Raw genomic sequence first — 20,014 nt, 5'->3', positions numbered from 1 at the left:
AAGGTTAAAGGTTGTTTGATTTTCTTATTTCCAAGAGGCTCTGCTAAGCCCTACTTACTTTTTCAATTTCATCATGGAAAATTTCACATATTGTTATTTAAACTCTCGACTTCAGTCTGCAAATGTATACGGATGCTTCCTTTTAGACATTTTCTGCACATGTTGTTTAATATCTCCACAGCCACACCCAAATGAAACAAGCAGTACTGGGTCAGAGCGCAATGTTTTCCATCATTAACATGCAGCTCATTAAATGGAGCATGTGGGTTGTTGTTGCTCAAAACTGAGATTTTGAACATAGCAAAACAAGTTGGGTGGGAGGTGGAGCGTTGCACATCCCCTGACTCAGACATTAAATCATCTCCAGTACTAGTTGCATGTTATTGTGGAACATAACAACTTTGTCTTTCTTTTCGAGGGTGTGAACAAGTGAAACAAACACAGCTTGCAGTAGAAGTATACCTGGCGGAGGCTGTATCGGTAAATGTCCTGGAAATAGTATTGGATATTGTCCTGGATATGGGCCTGGATATGGTCCTGGATATTGTATTGGAATCTGACCCGGTCCTTGTCCTGGAACCTGGATGGGAATTTGACCAGGGATAACTCCAGGTATCTGGCCAGGAGTTTGGCCAGGATATGGAACTGGGTAGATGCTGGGTAGGTTGGGACTCCCTGGGACACGACCAGGTACCGGCACTCCGCCGTTCCCATCAGGTATCTGGAAACACAGTTTCTGGTACTCTTCTAAAATGAGAACATTGGAAAAACAACAGAGGGTTGAGCCTGTGTGGACACATGGAGACACATAGTTGAGGCCATGTGATGGTGAGAGATTCCACCTGTTGCACGAACGGGGCACATCTCAGGCGTGGAGCCGTCAGACCAGCAGCGTCCACTGTCACAGCAGCACTGCATTTTGGTCAGCAGCTGCGAGTTTTGATTGGCGCAGCGCCCATTCAGCACACCAGAGTAGCAGTAGCCACCGCGAGCATCTGTGGGAAACAACACAGCATGCGGTCAGTTTAACTCACTGTCCTGTATGGAACACTGCATGTGTCGTCTGCTTATTGAGCAAACTGGCAAAACTACAATCAAACAGTCGTTGCTTCAGATTTTCCGTCATTTGGAAACTGAAATCCATTTCCAAGTCATCGCTTCCTATTTTTTTGAGAAACCTTTCCTATATCCTGCAGTTTCTGGCCCAGTGCACCAGCATGACTGCTACTCAGGTTCCCTATTAACATAGATATATCATGTTTTGTTGCACACCCAGCCCGTCCAGCGCATTCACACGGACGAGCTGACATGCTACACTACTGCCTGCTCGGTGGAGTTTGACAACATGTCAGAAAAAGCTCGAGCTGGTTGGAGGAGAAACAGTTGGCCCCTTTGAGGGTTGGAAGTTGATGCTAAGCCTGAGTGTTGCTGCATGGGAAAGAAACTAAAATGTTTGGCGAAACAGTTTTCTGGAACGAGACACTCAGACATTCCTTCCTCACAAACATCCTCTCCTGAGGGGGTAATGATGTGAGCTTGTGTTTGCATGCATTTGTGTGTGAATGTGTGTGTCTTTGCATGTGAGTGTGTACATCTAATGAAATTATGCTGACCAAAATTTGTCCCTGGTCTGTTTGGGGTCAGACTGAACTGGACTTGCAAGCTTGGAGGGTTTTTGTGTGTGTATGTGTGTGTGTGTGTGTGTGTGTGTGTGTGTGTGTGTGTGTGTGTGTGTGTGTGTGTGTGTGTGTGTGTGTGTGTGTGTGTGTGTGTGTGTGTGTGTGTGTGTGTGTGTGTGAGTGTGCATAAGCTGTTATGAACCTACCAGGATGTGTACAACGACACACATGCACAAACTGTTATCACAAACTGAAAGAAGGAATCAACCATGATCTTAAAATCGAGGTCACCTGAGCTCAGGAGGATCTTTCCTCTCTTGTCATGTGCCCTCCTCAGTTTGAGGAGAATATATCTCGTTGTTGTGGAACTAGAAACAAGCAAGTGACTGCTGACCTAAATACTACCAGCTGGAATGTTGGACAGATTTGAGTTCTTTCTGCTTTAAGAGCCAGCCATGAAGAGAGAAGAACCAAAATGTGGTGGAAAGAGGAAAGAGAATGAGGCTGCACTTTTTGTCTCATATTTTACCTGTCCTAGGAACAATGAACCAAAGCAAAAGGAATGCGGTTGTTATTCCTTTTGGAGAAGAGTGACACAGAGGATGACGGAGGAGGAGGAGGAGGAGGAGGAGGAGGAGGAGGAGGAGGAGGAGGAGGAGGAGGAGGACTCACCTATACACCTGGATCCGTCCAAAGAGGAGTGATACCCCTGGGGACACTTGCAGAAGAAGCTACCAGCGGTATTAGAACATTCACCTATACCGCATAGACCTGGAATGTTCGAACACTCGTCCAGATCTGAGGAGAGGAGAGGAGAGGAGAGGAGAGGAGAGGAGAGGAGAGGAGAGGAGAGGTCTATGTTACAAAAAGCAAATGAACTAAAAAAGGCTTCAAGGGTGACTCAAGCACACGTTGGCAGTGACAATGGAAATAAAGCATTGTCACAGGGTATTAAAGCCAGGGGCCTCTGTGGCTGCTCTTCTCTTAGCACCGTTAACCACCTTGTGAACGTCCCCATGCAAAAAAAATAAAAAAAATGTCTTTAACACAGAATAGAAGTTTTCCTGCAATTACGTCTGGGCATAAAATAACACATATTTCACTGTGCATGCGAGTGCCACAAAAACCCTGCTCAGTGTGTTCTCACCACCATTAAACTTGGTCTGGAAGTTGTCATAATAACCATATCCTAATGAGACAATATTTTTTTGCAGGCTAAGTGCGTGTTTTTATTTCTGGAAAAACAAAAGTGCTGCAGAGAGAAGGATTTTATTAAACAGTTTTCAGTCAGAAACATTAAAAAACATTCAGTGGCCATAGTTATAAAGTACGATATATCTTCAAAACTGCATGTTACTCTCCTGATGTATATTGTGGATGGATTTACCTGCATGAGAAGCTGTTTTTAACCTTATTTTAACTGCCTAACTCATGTAACAGTGGTAAAAGTGGAGAAGAGTTAAAAAAAAACCAGTGAGGTCAAACCAGGCAATGTTATGGTTGTAGCAGCAAAACAAGCAGTTGTGCAATTAATTACTCAAATATGTGTTATTTCTTCCTTAAAAGTTACTCAGTCTCGTGTTGACACATATACAGAGAGAAAAAACAAGTGAAAACAGCGTTTGTTCCAAACCTCACAATTAAGTGTTATAGAGAGAATTACTGGGAGAAAGCTGAGTGCTACTTCTGTTTTAATTAAACTTATTTCCAGGGAAGGGCAAAGTGGCTTATGTGTGGTCTTTCCCCACTAAGTAATAATCAAAGTACCGCGACCGAGGTGAAGTGAACCACAGCCAGACAGATGTGGCTTTCAACTCTACTTTCACATTGTCAATTAGGACATTTTAAAATAAAGTTATGAGGTCTGCTCTGTCATTCAGGCCCGACACTGAAAGTTAAGACTCGTCACAGTTATACAGCGAGCGTGATTCTTACCTTCACATTTCTGTGTGACCTCGTGGAACTTGTGCCCGGCGGGACATTTACATTCAAAGGATCCCACTGTGTTGATACAGTTTCCTCCCGCACAGATGCCAGGGATGGCCTGGCACTCGTCCACATCTGTATATACAGAGCATACGATCAATGGACAGACCCTGACACACACACACACACACACACACACATTAACACACTGATTCCTTTCATTTAGAAAAGAAGAGAAATGACACTGAGATGATAAAATACACAGACACAGACATGAATATAAACAGACAAATCGTGCACATGCATTGGTTTGAATTAACTCTGTTTGGGGGTGGGTGTGTCTCAGGAGGTGGAGCGGGTAACCCCACTAACTAAAGGGTCAGCGGTTCAGTCCCAGTCCCCCCCATTCCACCTGCCGAAGTGTCCTTGGGCAAGATGTTGAACCCCACATTGTCCCTGACGGCTGTGCCAGTAGTGTGTAAGTGATGTATGATAGAGAAAGTGTGTGCGTCACAAAACAGTTCTGTAAAGTCCTTTGAGTGGTCATCAAGACGAGAGAAGCTCTAGATAAATCCAGACCATTTGTTCTAACAGTTTGCTCGTGACTTTCCTGCGATCAACAGAACGATGAGGGAAAAGGGAAAGAGAGAGAATAATGTCTTTTGCAGGAGGAACAGAAATTGAAGGCGATGTCGACCGAGGAAGAGAAGAGAGAGAGAGGAAAATACAGAAAGGACTATAGTCAAAGACTGGTTTGTAGTTGTTCAGCATGTATATGAATATTTTCTTGCAGAGGAGGGACACTATGACACCATTACAGCACTGGATCCGCTCTGTAATCCATCTCTCCAACAGGTTTTAGAGAAAAACCTTGACTGTGACTTTGTGAGTTACATTAATGATTACGTTAAATGCATTTAATGAATTTGACAGCTTAAAACTTAGGTCTCAGGCTGAAAACTCCATGTTCCTTGGGGTCCTGGCTCAGGTCTGCCTCCCCTGCAGAGGTTCTGATGTTGTTGGGTCTGGAGCCGGCAGGCAGAGGGCCGCCTTACCAGAAATGAGCTCTCCCACGTGGCACCGCCACTGACCCGTGTTACTGACTCTGACAGTCGCGCCGCAGCGGGTGTCCGTGGGCATTCCATACACATGTGGGAGGCACTGCCACCCACCCCAATTTAACCCAATTAGAACTAATCCTCTGGAGAGTGGATGGTGGGTAGAGATGAGGGGATGACAGAGCGGTGAATGCAGACAATGAGGGAGAAGGAGTTAAAACGGGCAGAGAGAATAGAAACTGCACTTTACTTAACAATGGGAGGTGAGAATGACAGAGAGACAAAGAAAGAGACGAAAACAAAAAAAGAGACAGAATTTACCTTGGCACGCCCCGGTGCGGTGGTTTGGTATGAACCCTCTTCTGCAGGGGTGAGGCTGGGCTGGACACATCTCACAGGGGTGACCCCATGCCCGCCCCACTGTGGCACAGCACAACGTCTTTGTGCACACGATGCCTGTGAGCTGGCCTTGACACATCTGGTTATTCACAGAGGCAAAACACGGCCCAGTGCGATAGTCTGCAGAGAGAAAGCAGGGATTGTTTTGTGTGCAAACAGTATATTAATTCTTTATTACCAGTACAAACGGAATGCAAATAAGTAAAGTTTGGTAGCCCCTTGATCACACGCAGAGAACAGAAACAGAAAACCTCTTGTATTTCTTCTTCTTCTTGAAGTGAAATATTTAGAAAGTTTAAGCCAATGCTCAAAAACCTAGAAACCAAACTGAAAAACATTCCCTAACACACAAACAGAGAAGAACATTGATAATTAGGATCGTCAGCGTGACATTCGACAACACGCGTATGTTGTGTGTGATTAAAGTTCTGCAGAGACGACTGTAACACACTCCATAAAGAATGCATTGTCTGTTCCTGGCATTTTAATCTGTCTGGCTCTCAGGTGCATTGTAAGTGGATGTCTGTGTGCATGTGTGTGTGTGTGTGTGTGTGTGTGTGTGTGTGACAGAGAAAAGCAGAGATAGGGAAGAGGTCTGGAAAACCTTTTAAAGTTGTGTGGGCGGCTGCAGAGAGTAATAGACACGAGCAAAAGTAAGCAAGGACAAGCAGACGACGAAAAACCAGTCTGGAGCACATATATGATCATCAGTTCTTCAGTTACCAGTATTATGTTTTGAGGTTAAATGACACATTTGCTAAATTAATTTTCGACTAATGCTTAAAGTTGAGAATATCTCCTGAGCGACAGGGCATGTCTACTCACAGTAGGTGTTTTCCACACTCAGCAGTGTAGAATCAAAACTAAATACCTTAGCATAAATATGAGCTCAAGAGTGTGAAGAAATTCCCTCCATCAGGTTTCTAAATCTCTCCTCCCTTTTCAAACTAGTTTAAACCTCCTTCCCTTGATCCCTCTGCTTGCATGCATCTATCCCCTTCACTTCGTCCTCTATCCAAACACCACACCTAAGTCGCAACGTCCCTGCGGATTCAACCAAATCACTGCATCTTATCAGGTGAAGGCACTGGAAGATGGCGAAACAGAGATAGGGACAGGGAGAGAGAAAGTCGAGAGGGGAAAACTCATCCCTCCCCAAAAGAATCTGGCCGAGGTCCAGTGGCAAAAATCATTCCCACATTTCACGGCAGATAACAGACAGCAAGAGGAAAGAGGGAGACTAGTTCCAACAGCACAGTCGTTTAAAACAAATGAGACATTGTGCGTTTCCCGTGTGGACCGGGGCCCAGCCCAAACCCGTCACGTGCACCAGAGCCTCCACGGTCGCTCTGTCTCCAGCGCTGTGTGAAACAGAACTGGGTCATCTCTCATTCGCTCTCCCTCCTGCGCAGACTCCACTGGAGACCGAATACTTCTACAGCTTCAACACCATGAGTTTTAAGAGGGAATTGTTGCCTATACTTCTCAATCCACTGCATTAATTTGAGAACCACCAAGATAAAAACTGCAGGATAAACACATGCAAAATTAAAATCACATGACGCATTTAACACAAAGTAGTAAAACAACTTTAACAGAGCAGCAGCTGGAGCGGCTGCAACATTTTAAGAAATATTTTGGGAAATACAATAAATTAAGACTATCTCCGGTAGCCAGATAGATAAGCACACAGTAGCAGACTAGAACCTGGCTCAGTCTAAGAGTCAGTCTGTCCTAAACAGCCCTGAACAAAAGGTCCTTTTTCCACAAATTAAACAAACAAGATATAATGCGCACTAACTTTTACAGAGCCAGGCAAAATTTTACCTCCTGCTTCGAGGCAGATGTTCAACTATGCTCCACCTCACCTTCTTCTTATCTTACTCTATATGCAAGAAAGTTAACGATGATTTTCTCAAACCAATTATACTTTTAAAAGTATAATTTTTACACTCTCAACAATAACCACTTTCCTCGTGATACTAGAGTACAACAACTTTATTCTGGAAATCTTGAAACATTTTTGCTAAATCCTTTTACTACAAATTTTTAAAGCAGGACTTCCCCTTGTAATGGAGTACTTTTACTTTTACCTCAGTAGGGCATCAGTATAATTCTTCTGCCACTACTTTCAACAATGCTCAACTTTGGCACAACAAATCCCAAACCGGTTGCCATTGTTCTGTATCTATTTTTAAAGCTGCATTTTTCTGCCTTACCTACAACTACAGAGAAATACATCATACATCGGGAAAATCAATTGCAGGCGGCGCTCTGGAAACTTTTTTCACGGCGCCCATAGAATCTACAGACTGTGTAAAGACCTCAAGTTTCTCTTTTCATCAGATTAAGCTTGATGCATTATTGCTGTCAGGCTGCCACAGGTAATCCACCTGACATACCTGCTCATTACAGCTCTTAGTGGAGGAGAGCAAGCACGGAAAAAAACACACAAAGATCTGAGCACGAAATAACGCAAATACAAGCTCAGCACTTAAACAGTCAGCTGAGGTAAACAGGGAGAGGCGGACAGCTGTAGGGTGAAAGTGGTGTCATTTCATCCGTCATCTCCCTGTCTCTCTGTGAACTGCATACAGCTGGGGGATCCACCCATGTCCTGTACATCTGGGAGCAATCGCACACGTTCTCACACATACACACACACACACACAAACACACACACACACACACACACACACACACACACACACACACACACACACACACACACACACACACACACACACACACACAAGCTCCACCAACGTCCCAACCCCTCATCAACAGTCTAGCCAGAGATGATCACAAAACAGACAAAAATTTCTAACCTAAAAAATGTTACCCTCGTTTTTGTGTTAGTGCTCCACTTTTGCAAACCCACTAATCATATTATCGTAGATGCATCGGTAAGAAAAATGCATCTTAGCATGGGAACGCATTGTTGGTTTTTACTCTCATTTGCAAGTGATTTCATGTCAGTGAAGTTACTTTTGGAACACATTGGAAATGTTGGCTTCCTCGACGACCGGTGAGTTTTTATGCACAACAACAGCCTCGGTGTGAACGGGAGGGAAGCCCATCGGGAAGTGGGTCAGAAGAGTTTCCTGGATTACCTCCAAAAATGTTTGTACACACACAGAAAAATCCGTCCACCTTTTTCCATATCCGCCCTTAGTCAGGCTCCGTCTTGCATATGGAACTCACAGCATCCTTGCATAGCTTAACAAATGGATTATCTGCACTCATGCATCCGTGCATGTTCGTGTGTTATGGGCTCTTATATCTGGGTGGGGCTTTCCCTACTGGCCTGTCAACAGAATTTTCCATTCTCCCCAGACTAAAAAGTTAAGTGCAGAATCGAACACAAACACACACACAGGCTTGGTTATCATTCTACCGAGGTTTGCAGTGGGCTAGAACAGAGCCTGATAGGGGAAAGTCAGTGAGGCATTAAGGGACAAGGGAGCCCCTCAGCTGACCGACCAACCTCCCTGTTGTGCTCTGGCTGCTGACTTTTTGACTGTGGAGCTCACGTTTTTCCATGTTTCAGGGCCAGTCCCTCACCACCGTCCCGAGTGAACTCAGTGGTGTCACACTGAAAGCTCGTCTTTACGGCTAAACGACTCTGCAGCAGGAGCGATCAGCATCTCACCAATCCCACATTCCAACTTAAATCACATTTGTAACCAACAAAGAACACGTTGATATTAGGCTGCATTTTTACGGCAGTCAGCTGTGCCCGGTGGTGGGACCACTGGTCAGCAGATCATCAGTCACTTTGGCAGCCAACAGGTCAAAGTCACACAACTCTGTAGAAGTGATGTGTTCATGTTGAGCCGTGATTGTGCCAGGATATTTCCCCATCCAAGAAAAGCTCTGGGTTCCAAGTGCAGCTACTTCTCCCCAGATCACATCACGTGTGTGTGGAGAAAAAAAACTTGTGTTCTTGCTAATGTGATAAGATCAAGTCATAATGGGACACAGTTCTGTAAACTGTGTTTTAAAAGCAGTGTGTGGTTGTGCGCGTGCCCATGAATGTGTGTGCACATGTACTGGATGCATGTGGTTGTGTTTGTATGGGAGCACAATGGCTTTCCCCTGGGAGGAGATGGATCCCAGCCGAGGAAATACCACTGAAAGTAACTAAACCCAAAATGCCACTGTATCCATTGGTCTACTTTCTCTGCCTCTCTTGGTCTGACCAAAAGCCAAATAACTGATACATTTATAGTTCATCAAATACTGATTATTCTCATTATTGATCAGTCTGTTGATAATTGTTATGTCAACAAAATGTGCCAAAATCATAAGTAGTGCCCGTCACAAGTGGCAAGTTTGTTTGATCCAAACAATTAAATTAAACCCAAAGATTTATAAATAACTGATAAAGACTGACAAATCAGAATATCCTCACATTTCAGCACCAAGAACCAGAGAATATTTGAACTTTTTTCCCTACAGCTTATTTATTATTTGGCAAAAATACACCAATATGAGTTTTTTTCACAGGCATATTGGTATCTGCATTTTTATATTTTCACAAAATCTGCACAAACACACCACAGCAAATTCCTTGTATGTGTTAACCTGCTTGACAATAAAACCTGATTCTGATTCTGAAACCCAAACACAAATGGATACCTCACCTACATCCAGCACAATATATAGTATTGTGTAAAGACTGACGAATGAAGATGGGGGGGATAGGTGTCGAAACAGCTGTTCCCACAGAAAGAAACTACAGTGAGTGGCCAGTTTGCATTGCTTGTCACTTTACACAGCGAATCAGCGTTTCAAAACCATGTCAGTTGTTCGTCAGGGATCATTACAGAAGACGCAGAAGCAGATTGTTTGTGAGGTTCCTTGTGTTCCCTGGAAAGTAGGAACATCTAGGATAGAGGATAGTGTGTGCTGAGCAAAAAATGCTTTGAATATGAATTCCTCAACAGTCTCACAAACCCTTTAGCTAAGCTTCCACAGGAAAGACTGGAAACCAAAGTCACAACATGTCCAGGACTGCTTCAGAAGATAAGGCTGCTGTTAACCCACCAGGCAACCAGATAGCGTCCTATTAGTTGCACTGTTAAAAATACAAGAGCAAACCAAACAAATCCTCAGCCAGACCTCGGTGACCAGCCTCTGAATCATGGCCTCGTTAAAACGGACGCAACTAATTAGGAGCTCTGCTGTCAATCCAAATATTAGCTTTACAAGGTCGCCCCCCTTTGACCTCTGTGGTCGTCACCGCCACAGCACATAGACAAAACACAGGCCTGTATACATGCACACTTGACTCGCAAACAGCGCAGGCCACTCGGTTTGCGTGTGCTTGTATATTTTGGAGCCTTCGCTCACATGTGCCAGAGAGCAACCACAGGAGGTTGGGAGGTCTTCGCCTGACAAACAGTGCATATTTAGAAAGACATTACATTCCCCAGAGCGTAGTTTGAGAGCAGATGTGGAAAATAATGGTCACTCCTGAGCTCCAGCTTCACTTGCATGTGTTCCACAACAAACCACATTCCTGGAGCCGGTGGCATGACTAAGCAGGAATTGTCCTCGAGTCACAAAAAAAACAACCGCCATTCAACATCGAGTCACGTTTTCACACAAGCGGCACGTGTGGCTTTGAAAACCCACACTTCAGCGGTGGTGAGTCGTGAATGTAGAGCACAGAGAGAGAGAGAGAGAGAGAGTGTGATGTAAGATGAGTGAGAGAAAGTGCTGAGTCCGGCAGTGGGGGGGCGCTCGTTACCTCTTTCGCACTGAGCCCCGGTGAAGCCATAGGTGCAGACACATCTGTTGGGAGCCACACACCTTCCTCCATTAAGGCAGCCATTCTCACAAACCGCTGTGCGTGAAGAGAAAAACAAAGAGTGATATGAGGACACTTTTGTGACTTAATACATTTTTACTGTAAAAACTGGGTCTTAAGTTTATAGTTTTGACCCTAATTTATTTTGGTTATGAAAACATTACTGCCAATAAGTTAAATAGAGAGATCATGGGAAGATGATGATGTCGCTAAAAAGTAGACAGAGAGGCAAGAAACGAACCAATTCAACAGTAAGAACAATCAAATGCAAACATGATGAGGTAAGTGCACAAAGTTGAATCAAGAAGTTGGTCTGGGACTGATATTTAAAGGAGACATATTATGTTATTTTAGTTTCTTTTCTCTAGTGTGTTATGTAGGTTTTTTATGGATGTAAAGGTCTGCAAAGTTTTTAAGTCCAAAGTCTGCAGTAACGGGGGGGGTCGTGATGTCAAGTAACATGTGACCCCACTTGTCTGGCACGCCCCCTTACAAAGCCAGGTAAAGCGAGAGTTCCTTCATGCGCCGGAAGCGGTTGACCAATCACAAGAGAGTGGCCCAGCTGGCCAATCAGAGCAGACTGTGCTTTATTGGTAATATTATTATCAAGAAGAAGATTGGACAAAAACTACAACCCCACTAAAAGTCCATGACAGCAGCTCTATGGGCTTTGTGCTACATGCTAACGCTAGCATGGGAACACGCATACAAGTGATAAAGTTAACGTGCTAATGTTTGGCACATCTAATGTTTATGTTAATGTCCACCATTTTACTTCAGTGTGTTTTAACATTTGCTGATTAGCATTCTAAAGGAGAATATGTTAGGAAGTAGAGGTTTTACAGTATATTTACATAATAATAAATAAATAAATCTAAAATGATGAATTTCAGGATGATCCTTACGTTGACCGCAGTGGTTTCCCACGTAGCCTTTCTGACACTGGCAGTTATCCTCAGCACATGTTCCCCCGTTCATACAACGGATATTACAGTGCTGGACTGTGGGCAAAACAACACAACACAGACACACACAGCAATAAAGTGTTAAATTCAGTGTACACACACACATAAGAATCAGATTATGTTTCCGACTTTTTTAAGTTGTACTAAAATAAAATTTCCTGCAAATTCATGGATTGCAAACAGATGAGCACATTATGCTGAAGGGCTGCGAGCTTCAAGAGAACAACATGGAGGAGATGTTGACTTTGGACGTCTTCCAAAGCACAGACACACACACACACACAACAACCCTCAGGATTGAAAGCTATCTGCCAGATCATCATTGCAACATATATTAATTGTTGCAGTCTTGAGGAAGTTTTCAGGGGTGATTTCAGAAGATTCTTTGGCATCTCGTATTTTTGTACCAAGCTGGTTAGCGCTCATTACTCTCAGAGAAAATTAAAAAAAAACATTCAAATGGCTCCGAAAACATCTGAACCAAATACAATGTCTTTAATTTCAATCCTATAGAAGAGACTGCCTCTATCGTCTGTCACTGTCTGCCATTACTGTTACTGCATGATGAAGTGTTTGTCTTGAGGTTACAGATCCCTCATTTAAACTGCGGTTGTAAGCCTCCGCCAGCTCGTGCTGTTTCCGTGTACATATTTCTACATACTTGTTTTTCCAGATTCATATAATGTCACTGTGACCTTTTGACCTTTGCCCGCCAAAATGTAATCGCTTCATCTTTGAGTCTAAGTGAATGTTTGTACTAAATTTGAAGACATTCCCTCAAGCTGATCTTAAGATATCATGTTAAAGAAAAACATGACATTCTTTGTGAGACCACCGTGACCTTGACCTTGACCTGATACACAGGAATGGGACGGACGGACAACGTGAAAACATAACTTCTCTGGCCACTGGCTGTCTTTGGTGCGGAGGCATAAAAATGCACAGACAGGGGTGTGGTGAAGAAATCGGAGTTTGCACATAAATCAAGCCATAAACTTGTTTATCTATTGGCTATCTTCCCCGGTCTATGTATAAACCCACTCTCCCATTAAGCTGAAGACAGCAAGATTCAAAGGAGCCCCCTGTGGGAATGAGGAGATGCTGAACGACCTGACTTGGATCCACAGGATGCTGAGATCTGGCCGTTGGGACAGGTGCACATGTTGGGTCTGGAGCAGAAACCATCTCCACATGAACTCCGGCAGATCGCTGCAAAGAGAAACAAGACACTCGATCAAACAACATAAAAACGTCCTCTGTCAGATGCAAGATGAAATAACACTGCGCTGCTCGCCTCATGGCCCCAGGATCTGTCTTAAATGTACGTGAGAGAAAACTCATGTTATGTATCTGCTGCTTTTGAGCCTGTCCCCTGCAGCGTTTGAATTTCATGTTAGAATCACATTTTGTGGAATTTAGGTCATGATATGGACCTCATACTGACTTCTCGTCTAAATTTCAAGACTCCAAAAGAGCGCCGTCCAAACATGGCCAAATCTTCCTTTTAACCATCATCATGGTTAAGTTACAGACGCCCACTTGGCAATGACGCTGAGCTATTTTCTTCTTTGAGTTCTGTTGCCATAAATGCACACCAGTTGATGTTTTTAGTTGGCGTCTTAGTCGGCCCATTTTTCTCTTTCCCACAGAATGAAGTTGGCATGGTCCCCCGTCCCCAGCTCCAATCAGGTAGAGTCCAGCCGCTGACCCCGACGCCCCGAACCCCACTGCTCAACAATGTCATTAGAGCTGCGACAGGCATCCTGCCAGCCGAACAGCCAGACTGCAGTCACACAATTCTACAGCCTCTCAGACCTTCCTGTCTACTGAGGGAAAGAGAAAGAGCGAGGAGGCGATGGGGGGGCGCCGACCGAATACCAGAGTAAATGGACCAAAATTCCCCACTTGTTATTGGCTCATCACCACACATTAGCCACACTAACCCACTGCAAATGTAAAATGACTGGGTGATCAAACATCTTTTGCATTAAATGAGTCTCATTATCAGGCAACAAAATCATTTTTGCAACAAGAAGATGTTAAATAAATCAAGAAAAGTAATGTTTTAGCCAAGTTGAGCACATCTACTAGTTACCTCCGCCAGGGAAGTTATATATTCATCTACGTTTGTTTGTTTGTCTGTCAGAGGAATTCCAAATTAAAACTACTTGAGGGATTACCAGGAAACTTGGCAGAAGGATGAGATCAGGATCAGGAAAAAACCATTAGAATTTAGTGTGGATCTGGATCAGGGGGCAGATCCAGGAATCTTTTTCCACTTTCTTTAACAAGGTGAGATATTCAACATTTTCACTGACTTCTCCTAAAATGAACCAAAATGGCCACAGTTTTTTTTTCTTTCACTCAACTAATTGAGTAATCTACTAATCATTTCAGCTCTAATCCCAGATGCACAATACTATAACAGTGGCTTTAAAAGTTCTATCTGTCCTGAATTTACAAGCGATTGCAGACGGAGCAGTGGTGGAAAAACTATGAGATGATACTCACGAACAATACACTGGTTTCCTCCCGTCAGAGTCTTCCAGCCCGGGCAGCAGTAGGCGTTGTTCCTCGAGCCACACACATTCGGTCTGTGGAAGAGATGCAGCATCAGAAGGTCAAATATTAAAGTTCACACAGATCAGATCCCTCTCAAGTCAAGTCCAGTTTTTAACTTCTCTACGGAATCATCCATCACAGGTAGCAGAAAAAAACACTATGCTCAAGGTAACTTAGATTCACCCTGTGGGGATCCCGACCCCATGGATGGAGACCACCTGTCTATTATTGGTTATTAATGGATACTGCCTGGTGTGTAACATCAGTACTTCTCAGTACAAACTAGAATGGCATTCTTCAGAGCTCATACCTCTGCCAAGGCCCAACAGTCAAGCTGTACCAAATTTCACACACTCAAAGATATCAGTTCCCCCAATGTGACTGATTCTTTTCATCAAGCTCCATGAATTATTCCCTGTGTCTTGTCACCTATGGTTCTAGATATGTAAATTTCTAAACACCTGCCGGGTGAGTGTTGACCCAGACGTCAGAGCACATGTTGTATAGTGTAACTCCAGATAGATCCAAGAGGTGAATAATGAAGCCTTCTTGGATGCGTGAAACATTTTTATAGCCGTAAGTCAGGGTGACACAGTGTGCAGCCTGTATGCACTTCCTGCCTCTGAACCCAGATGTTCTGATAAATTAACTTGGAGCATGTCAAATAAAAATGCCTGCGGAGAATGCTCGTCGGGCTGTCAACTGTGTGACCTTCATCAGCTGTTTGCTGTCATCACTGGACACACAGACATTCTTTCTTTTATTTTACTTTCTTCCTTGCTTTCCTCCAGTCTGTCTCTCTCTCTCCCCTCACCCCTCTCTCACTCCTCCACTCCCCTCTCTCTCTCTCTCTCTCTTCTTCACATATGCACATGCACAGACACAACCTCTCCAGCAGTGACCCACTGTGTACAGCTGCAGATGTGATTTATCCACAACTGGGGTGTGGTGTTTTTTGGCCAGAAAGAGGATTAGGCTGTTAGTCTGTCTCTCTCTCTCTGTCTCTCTCGCTAGCTTCTCTCTCTCTCTCTCTCACTCTCTGTCTCTCTCTGTCTCTGTCACAGCCCCACAGCCCCACCACACACACACACACACACACACACACACACACACACACACACACACACACACACACACACACACACACACACACACACACACACGCACGCACACACGACCAATGGCCTCCTTTGTTTGGATGTAATTTATTATTGCAGTCAGCAGGAATGTGATATTCTTGCCAGTATTTAATTACTAAACTTTGCTCCAAACTTCCCATCACAGACAATGTCATTCATGGGTCCTCAGACTGCCTTATTAAACACACACACACACACACACATGTGTTATGTGACCTCCAGTGATCACGCAGGAGCAGCAAGTTAAACGTGAGAACAGACACCTGCTCTGAGCCAAAAATAAAAAATGAATGAATGAATAAATAACTTGATAAATATATGACTCATGCACAAAGATGTTCATTTGAAAAGGTTGGGGGGTTACAGTGCAAGAGTGGAGGGAAAAGAAAAGGGCTTCAAATTGAAATAACAGGAACAAATTAAAAAATTTAAAAAAGAATAATATGTTCCCAAATTGCACTAACAGGGATCATCATGGTCACATTACCCTCTGAGGACGTCCGAGCCCCCCCTCCTCTTGGCCCTGCTCTGGGTCTGCTTGGTGACCGGCTCGCTGTCCCCGGTGTCCACCACCACCACCTCGGCCGCGTCCCTCAGCTCGGCGCACAGCGACAACAGGGCCACCAGGGCCACGGCCAGCTGCTGCAGCCGCGCGCCTCCAACCTTACTGTCCGACATATCCAGTCTGAAGTGCAGCCTGGAAAACTCCACTGCTCGGTGCGATACCAGTCACCTCGACTCGCTCCCCGGCCCCGTCGACCTCTGCAGTGGAGTCAAAGCTGCAGAAGAATCAAAAAAAGAATATGAAAACTTATTTTGGAAAAGACGCATAAAAAGAAAACGAACTTTTCTGCACTGTTGAGAAGTAGATGTGATGTTATGACCTCAGCCATTAAAGGAAATCACTGAGCTGGGAGTTGCAGAAGCAGACAGTGTTAAAAAAAAAAAAAATTGCAATAACTTGCAAAACTGCGCACGACTGAGTGGCTGTACTTTACCTCGTCTCCCGTGCAGGAGATTCGCCTCAGACCCGACAGAGCAGCGCTTCACGTTCACTGGCAGGTAAATGCTGGATAAACGTTTAGCAAAAAAAAAGTGCGGAGAGAAAAATAAAAAGTTCACTGAAAAAAAAAACCTTCAACTCAGATCTGAGCTGCTATAAATAAATGCGCATGGTAGCTTAGTGGAGCTTAGTGCTCGCCAGTGCGCATCCAGCGGTGTGTTGGTTTGTCTTGCACAGATAAAGTCAGAGGAGCTGACGCATTCCAGAGGATGAGGACAGCAACACTCTCTCACTGCGTCTCTCCCTCACACAAGAGCTTTTTTCCTCATCCCTGCTCTGTGCTCAACTTTCCCCAAAACTTTTTTTTTTTTCTCCCCCTCTTTCTTCCTCTGTTCTCGCGATACAAAAGCTTGAACGCAAAAAAAAAAAAGTCAAAGTCCAATTGCACAAGTAAAAGTCTGGACATTCAGCTTGGACTTTTAACTCTTAAATGCATGAAGTCAATCCAGAAGAGCTTGGAGGAAGAAGACAGGAGTTAACATTGTACAAGAACCTCTGAGAAATACTGATCATAATTAATATACAGAGATATTTTTGTACACTTTGGAAAATAAATGCACCTGTTCTCTCTTTACTATGAAATGTGGCATGTACACAGTCACTTCACTGAAGTCCTCAAAGCTCCACTTTATCCATGTTGCTCCGCGTCATCCCCTCTTCACTTTGTGTTGAATTATGTCTTATAAATATTTACACAGTGCGAGCTGCATGATTTCAGGAATTTCGTCCGGTGCAGTGATAGTTTTCACACACACTGATTCATGTCTGCAGCCCCACCCAGCAAACACAGAGTCAGCCCGGCTCCTCTCTCCAGTATGCTATCGCTCAGAAACCAAGAGAAACCCCCCGACACCGTATACTCCACTGCACTGGTTTCCATGATTTCTCCCTTCTTTTTCCCCTCTTTGTCATTATGCACATTCTGCTCTCGCACATGTCCAAACACAGCCTCCGCCTGCATTTATTCATACATTATGTGTTGGCTTCGCACATTAGATTTCACAGGCTAGTTCTGATCGAGACAGTTTCATGAAATCCGATCACTGCAGCAATTTGCCAGCACAAGATTGAGACAAAACATTGAAATTTTTCATTTTTGTTGACCACAGCGTTGCACCCAATGCAACTCTCAGCCTATTTCCTGCACACACACACACAAAAAATGGTGGTGACATGCCTGAGCTGCTCCAACAGGCTTCTCCCTTTATGCAGTATTTCATCTCGTGTCCAGGATAGTATATATATCATTAGCTCGACTTCCATAACTTTTTTTTTATTTTTTCCATCTTCAGACACTCAGGTTGAGGCACACATCTCCACGGGCCTTGCTGACATCGCCAGTTGGATGTCTGCCCACCACCTCAAACCTAGTCTCAACAATACTGCACTGCTTCTTTTCCCCTGGAAAGTCCTGCCCTCTGCAAGGCCTCTCCATCACTGCTGACAAGACCACGTTTACTCCAGGACACACTGCCAAGAGTCTGCGTCTGCCTCAAGACAACCAACTGTCAAGGCAGCACCCAGAGCGGAATCACACTGCAATCCTACAGGTTTGCTCTTAGTAACCTCCATTCGGTTCAACCTTTTTGAATCGGTGTCCTTACAAACCTTTTTTTTTATTTATGAATTTATTTAGATTTTGGTTGGGCTCCTGCAGCCCAACCACTCCATAAAAAAATATTGGATGCTTCCCCATTTTCAGTTTCATAAGTTTCTCCCTTTTACTCGCCTTATAAATCCCACTTCTTGTCTGTCCATGACCTTTTGTCTGACAGCTTAAATGCTCGTTCTCTCGTCCAACAGTTTAAAGACGTCTTCACCGTCACTTCACCGAGTCCAAGCTCATCTTTCTGTTTGCTGCATCGTGAGGGAAATTTGAAATATTTTCCTTTTATATGTTTCTGACCTCAATTTTGAACTTGTATTTCCTGATGACACAGTACTTTGCTGCGAAGATTCAAAGTGTCATTTATAGAACACACACATTAGTTGAAACCTTGTGTTAATAAGGTAAGAAATACATTATTGCTGTTTGTTTTTATTTTCTATATCAAGCTCCACTGTTGCTCGGACATCATCTGTGTTATTCATTAATTCACATTACAAAAATCTTAGCTTATTTGCTGATGACACAATGTTTTAGTAATAAGGTAAAACGTTAGATAAGATCGGGTTAATAAAACATTATCATATTGTGAACTGTAACTGTAATAATTCTCCATCATCATTATTCGTAGCAGTTGGACATTAAGTGTTACTTTCAGTGTTATTTCTCTTTCATCATGTACATAGTTCACACAGTTTTTCAGACTTTTATTGACTCAAGCCCATTACTATAATTAATTATTTCAGTTACAGCCTGATAACATTTGCTTCTTTACTTAATATTTCTCCATCCAATAGCTATACTGCTCAGAGTCATAGGCAGGCTGGAGCCAATCCCAGCTGATATTGGGTGGGAGTCGGGGTACACTGTCATGTTGCTGATGCATAAAGACAAACAACCATTCACAACCATTACTGAACCATTCAGTCACCATATAACTTAATCTGCATGTTTTTGTACCGTGGGAGGAAACCTAAACAAACCCAAACCCACACAGAACGACCCTGCCCAAAAAAATCCATTCCACTTCTTTTGCTCTCTTACATTATTATTATCTTGTCACTGAAATATTAGTTGGAATCATCCGAAGTTGCTCCACAATGATGGAAGTAAGATGTTCTGTGAAATAAGAATGTAAATGAGCACTGAAACCGATCTTCCTGTTGGATAAGAACACCACTTACTGTAAATGGTGCGTGGGATGTTGGCAGAAGAGACAAAGGTCCAGAAGAGGGTAAAAGGTTTCATGTGGACGAATCAGAGAGTGAGGGGGAGAGGGGAGGGCAGAGGTGGGCACTGTAGATTGGAGTGTGTTGTTTTGACAGTGATAGAGCTTCTCCATTGTCCTGAGATGACATTGAATAGCTTAGTAATGGAGAGCAGAGCGATTAGAGATGTGTTGTTAGAGGTCAGCGACAGATCAATGGCTGTGACACCAAGAGACTCTTGGGGTTGGGCATCAGGTAAATTCACCCAACTACTGAACTTATCAGGTTTGACAATTTGGGGAAATATGCTCAGTTGCATACTTGCTGTGTGTTAGAAGAACAGCTACCAACAGCCAGCGCATCAATACATATGGACCATAGACTAGATAGACAACATGTCTCCACTAGAGGGTAAATACCTGACCCAAGCACGGCAGGTCCCGACCAATTGGTCAGTTTGGGTTGGTTTGGTCATGTTGACTGGGGTATCTATTTGATTTTGCCTGCTGATACATGTGCCATAGTCTGTGAAAACATCTGGCTTGGGCCGGGTTCGGACACCAACATAGAATACCTGTCAGGTATGGGTCAGGCTCGGCTAATTTTAAGTATAAACAGAAAATTGTGGTACGAGCCGCACTCTGGTTTCCACTT

General features: G+C 43.8%; 1 protein-coding gene across 1 annotated transcript in view; it reads right to left on the bottom strand.

Moving 5' to 3' along the window:
* Positions 1–16,816, bottom strand: part of fbn1 (fibrillin 1) — a 60,517-nt gene extending 43,701 nt beyond the window's left edge. Inside the window, exons 1-11 of the mRNA XM_035161852.2 lie at positions 16,482–16,816; positions 15,971–16,262; positions 14,294–14,376; positions 12,893–12,991; positions 11,723–11,818; positions 10,758–10,853; positions 4,925–5,122; positions 3,555–3,680; positions 2,292–2,417; positions 843–995; positions 463–747 (exon numbers count right to left, since the gene is read on the bottom strand). Of these exons, the coding sequence (XP_035017743.1) occupies positions 463–747; positions 843–995; positions 2,292–2,417; positions 3,555–3,680; positions 4,925–5,122; positions 10,758–10,853; positions 11,723–11,818; positions 12,893–12,991; positions 14,294–14,376; positions 15,971–16,161 (1,453 nt within the window). The 5' untranslated portion in view covers positions 16,162–16,262; positions 16,482–16,816. The remainder of the gene's footprint in view (positions 1–462; positions 748–842; positions 996–2,291; positions 2,418–3,554; positions 3,681–4,924; positions 5,123–10,757; positions 10,854–11,722; positions 11,819–12,892; positions 12,992–14,293; positions 14,377–15,970; positions 16,263–16,481) is intronic.
* Positions 16,817–20,014: the final 3,198 nt, after the last annotated feature.

Source organism: Hippoglossus stenolepis, chromosome 1 (genome assembly GCF_022539355.2).
Source record: "Hippoglossus stenolepis isolate QCI-W04-F060 chromosome 1, HSTE1.2, whole genome shotgun sequence".
NCBI classification, from domain to species: domain Eukaryota; kingdom Metazoa; phylum Chordata; class Actinopteri; order Pleuronectiformes; family Pleuronectidae; genus Hippoglossus; species Hippoglossus stenolepis.
The sequence above is the reverse complement of the archived record's forward strand: the minus strand, read 5'-3'. Positions and strand labels throughout refer to the sequence as shown.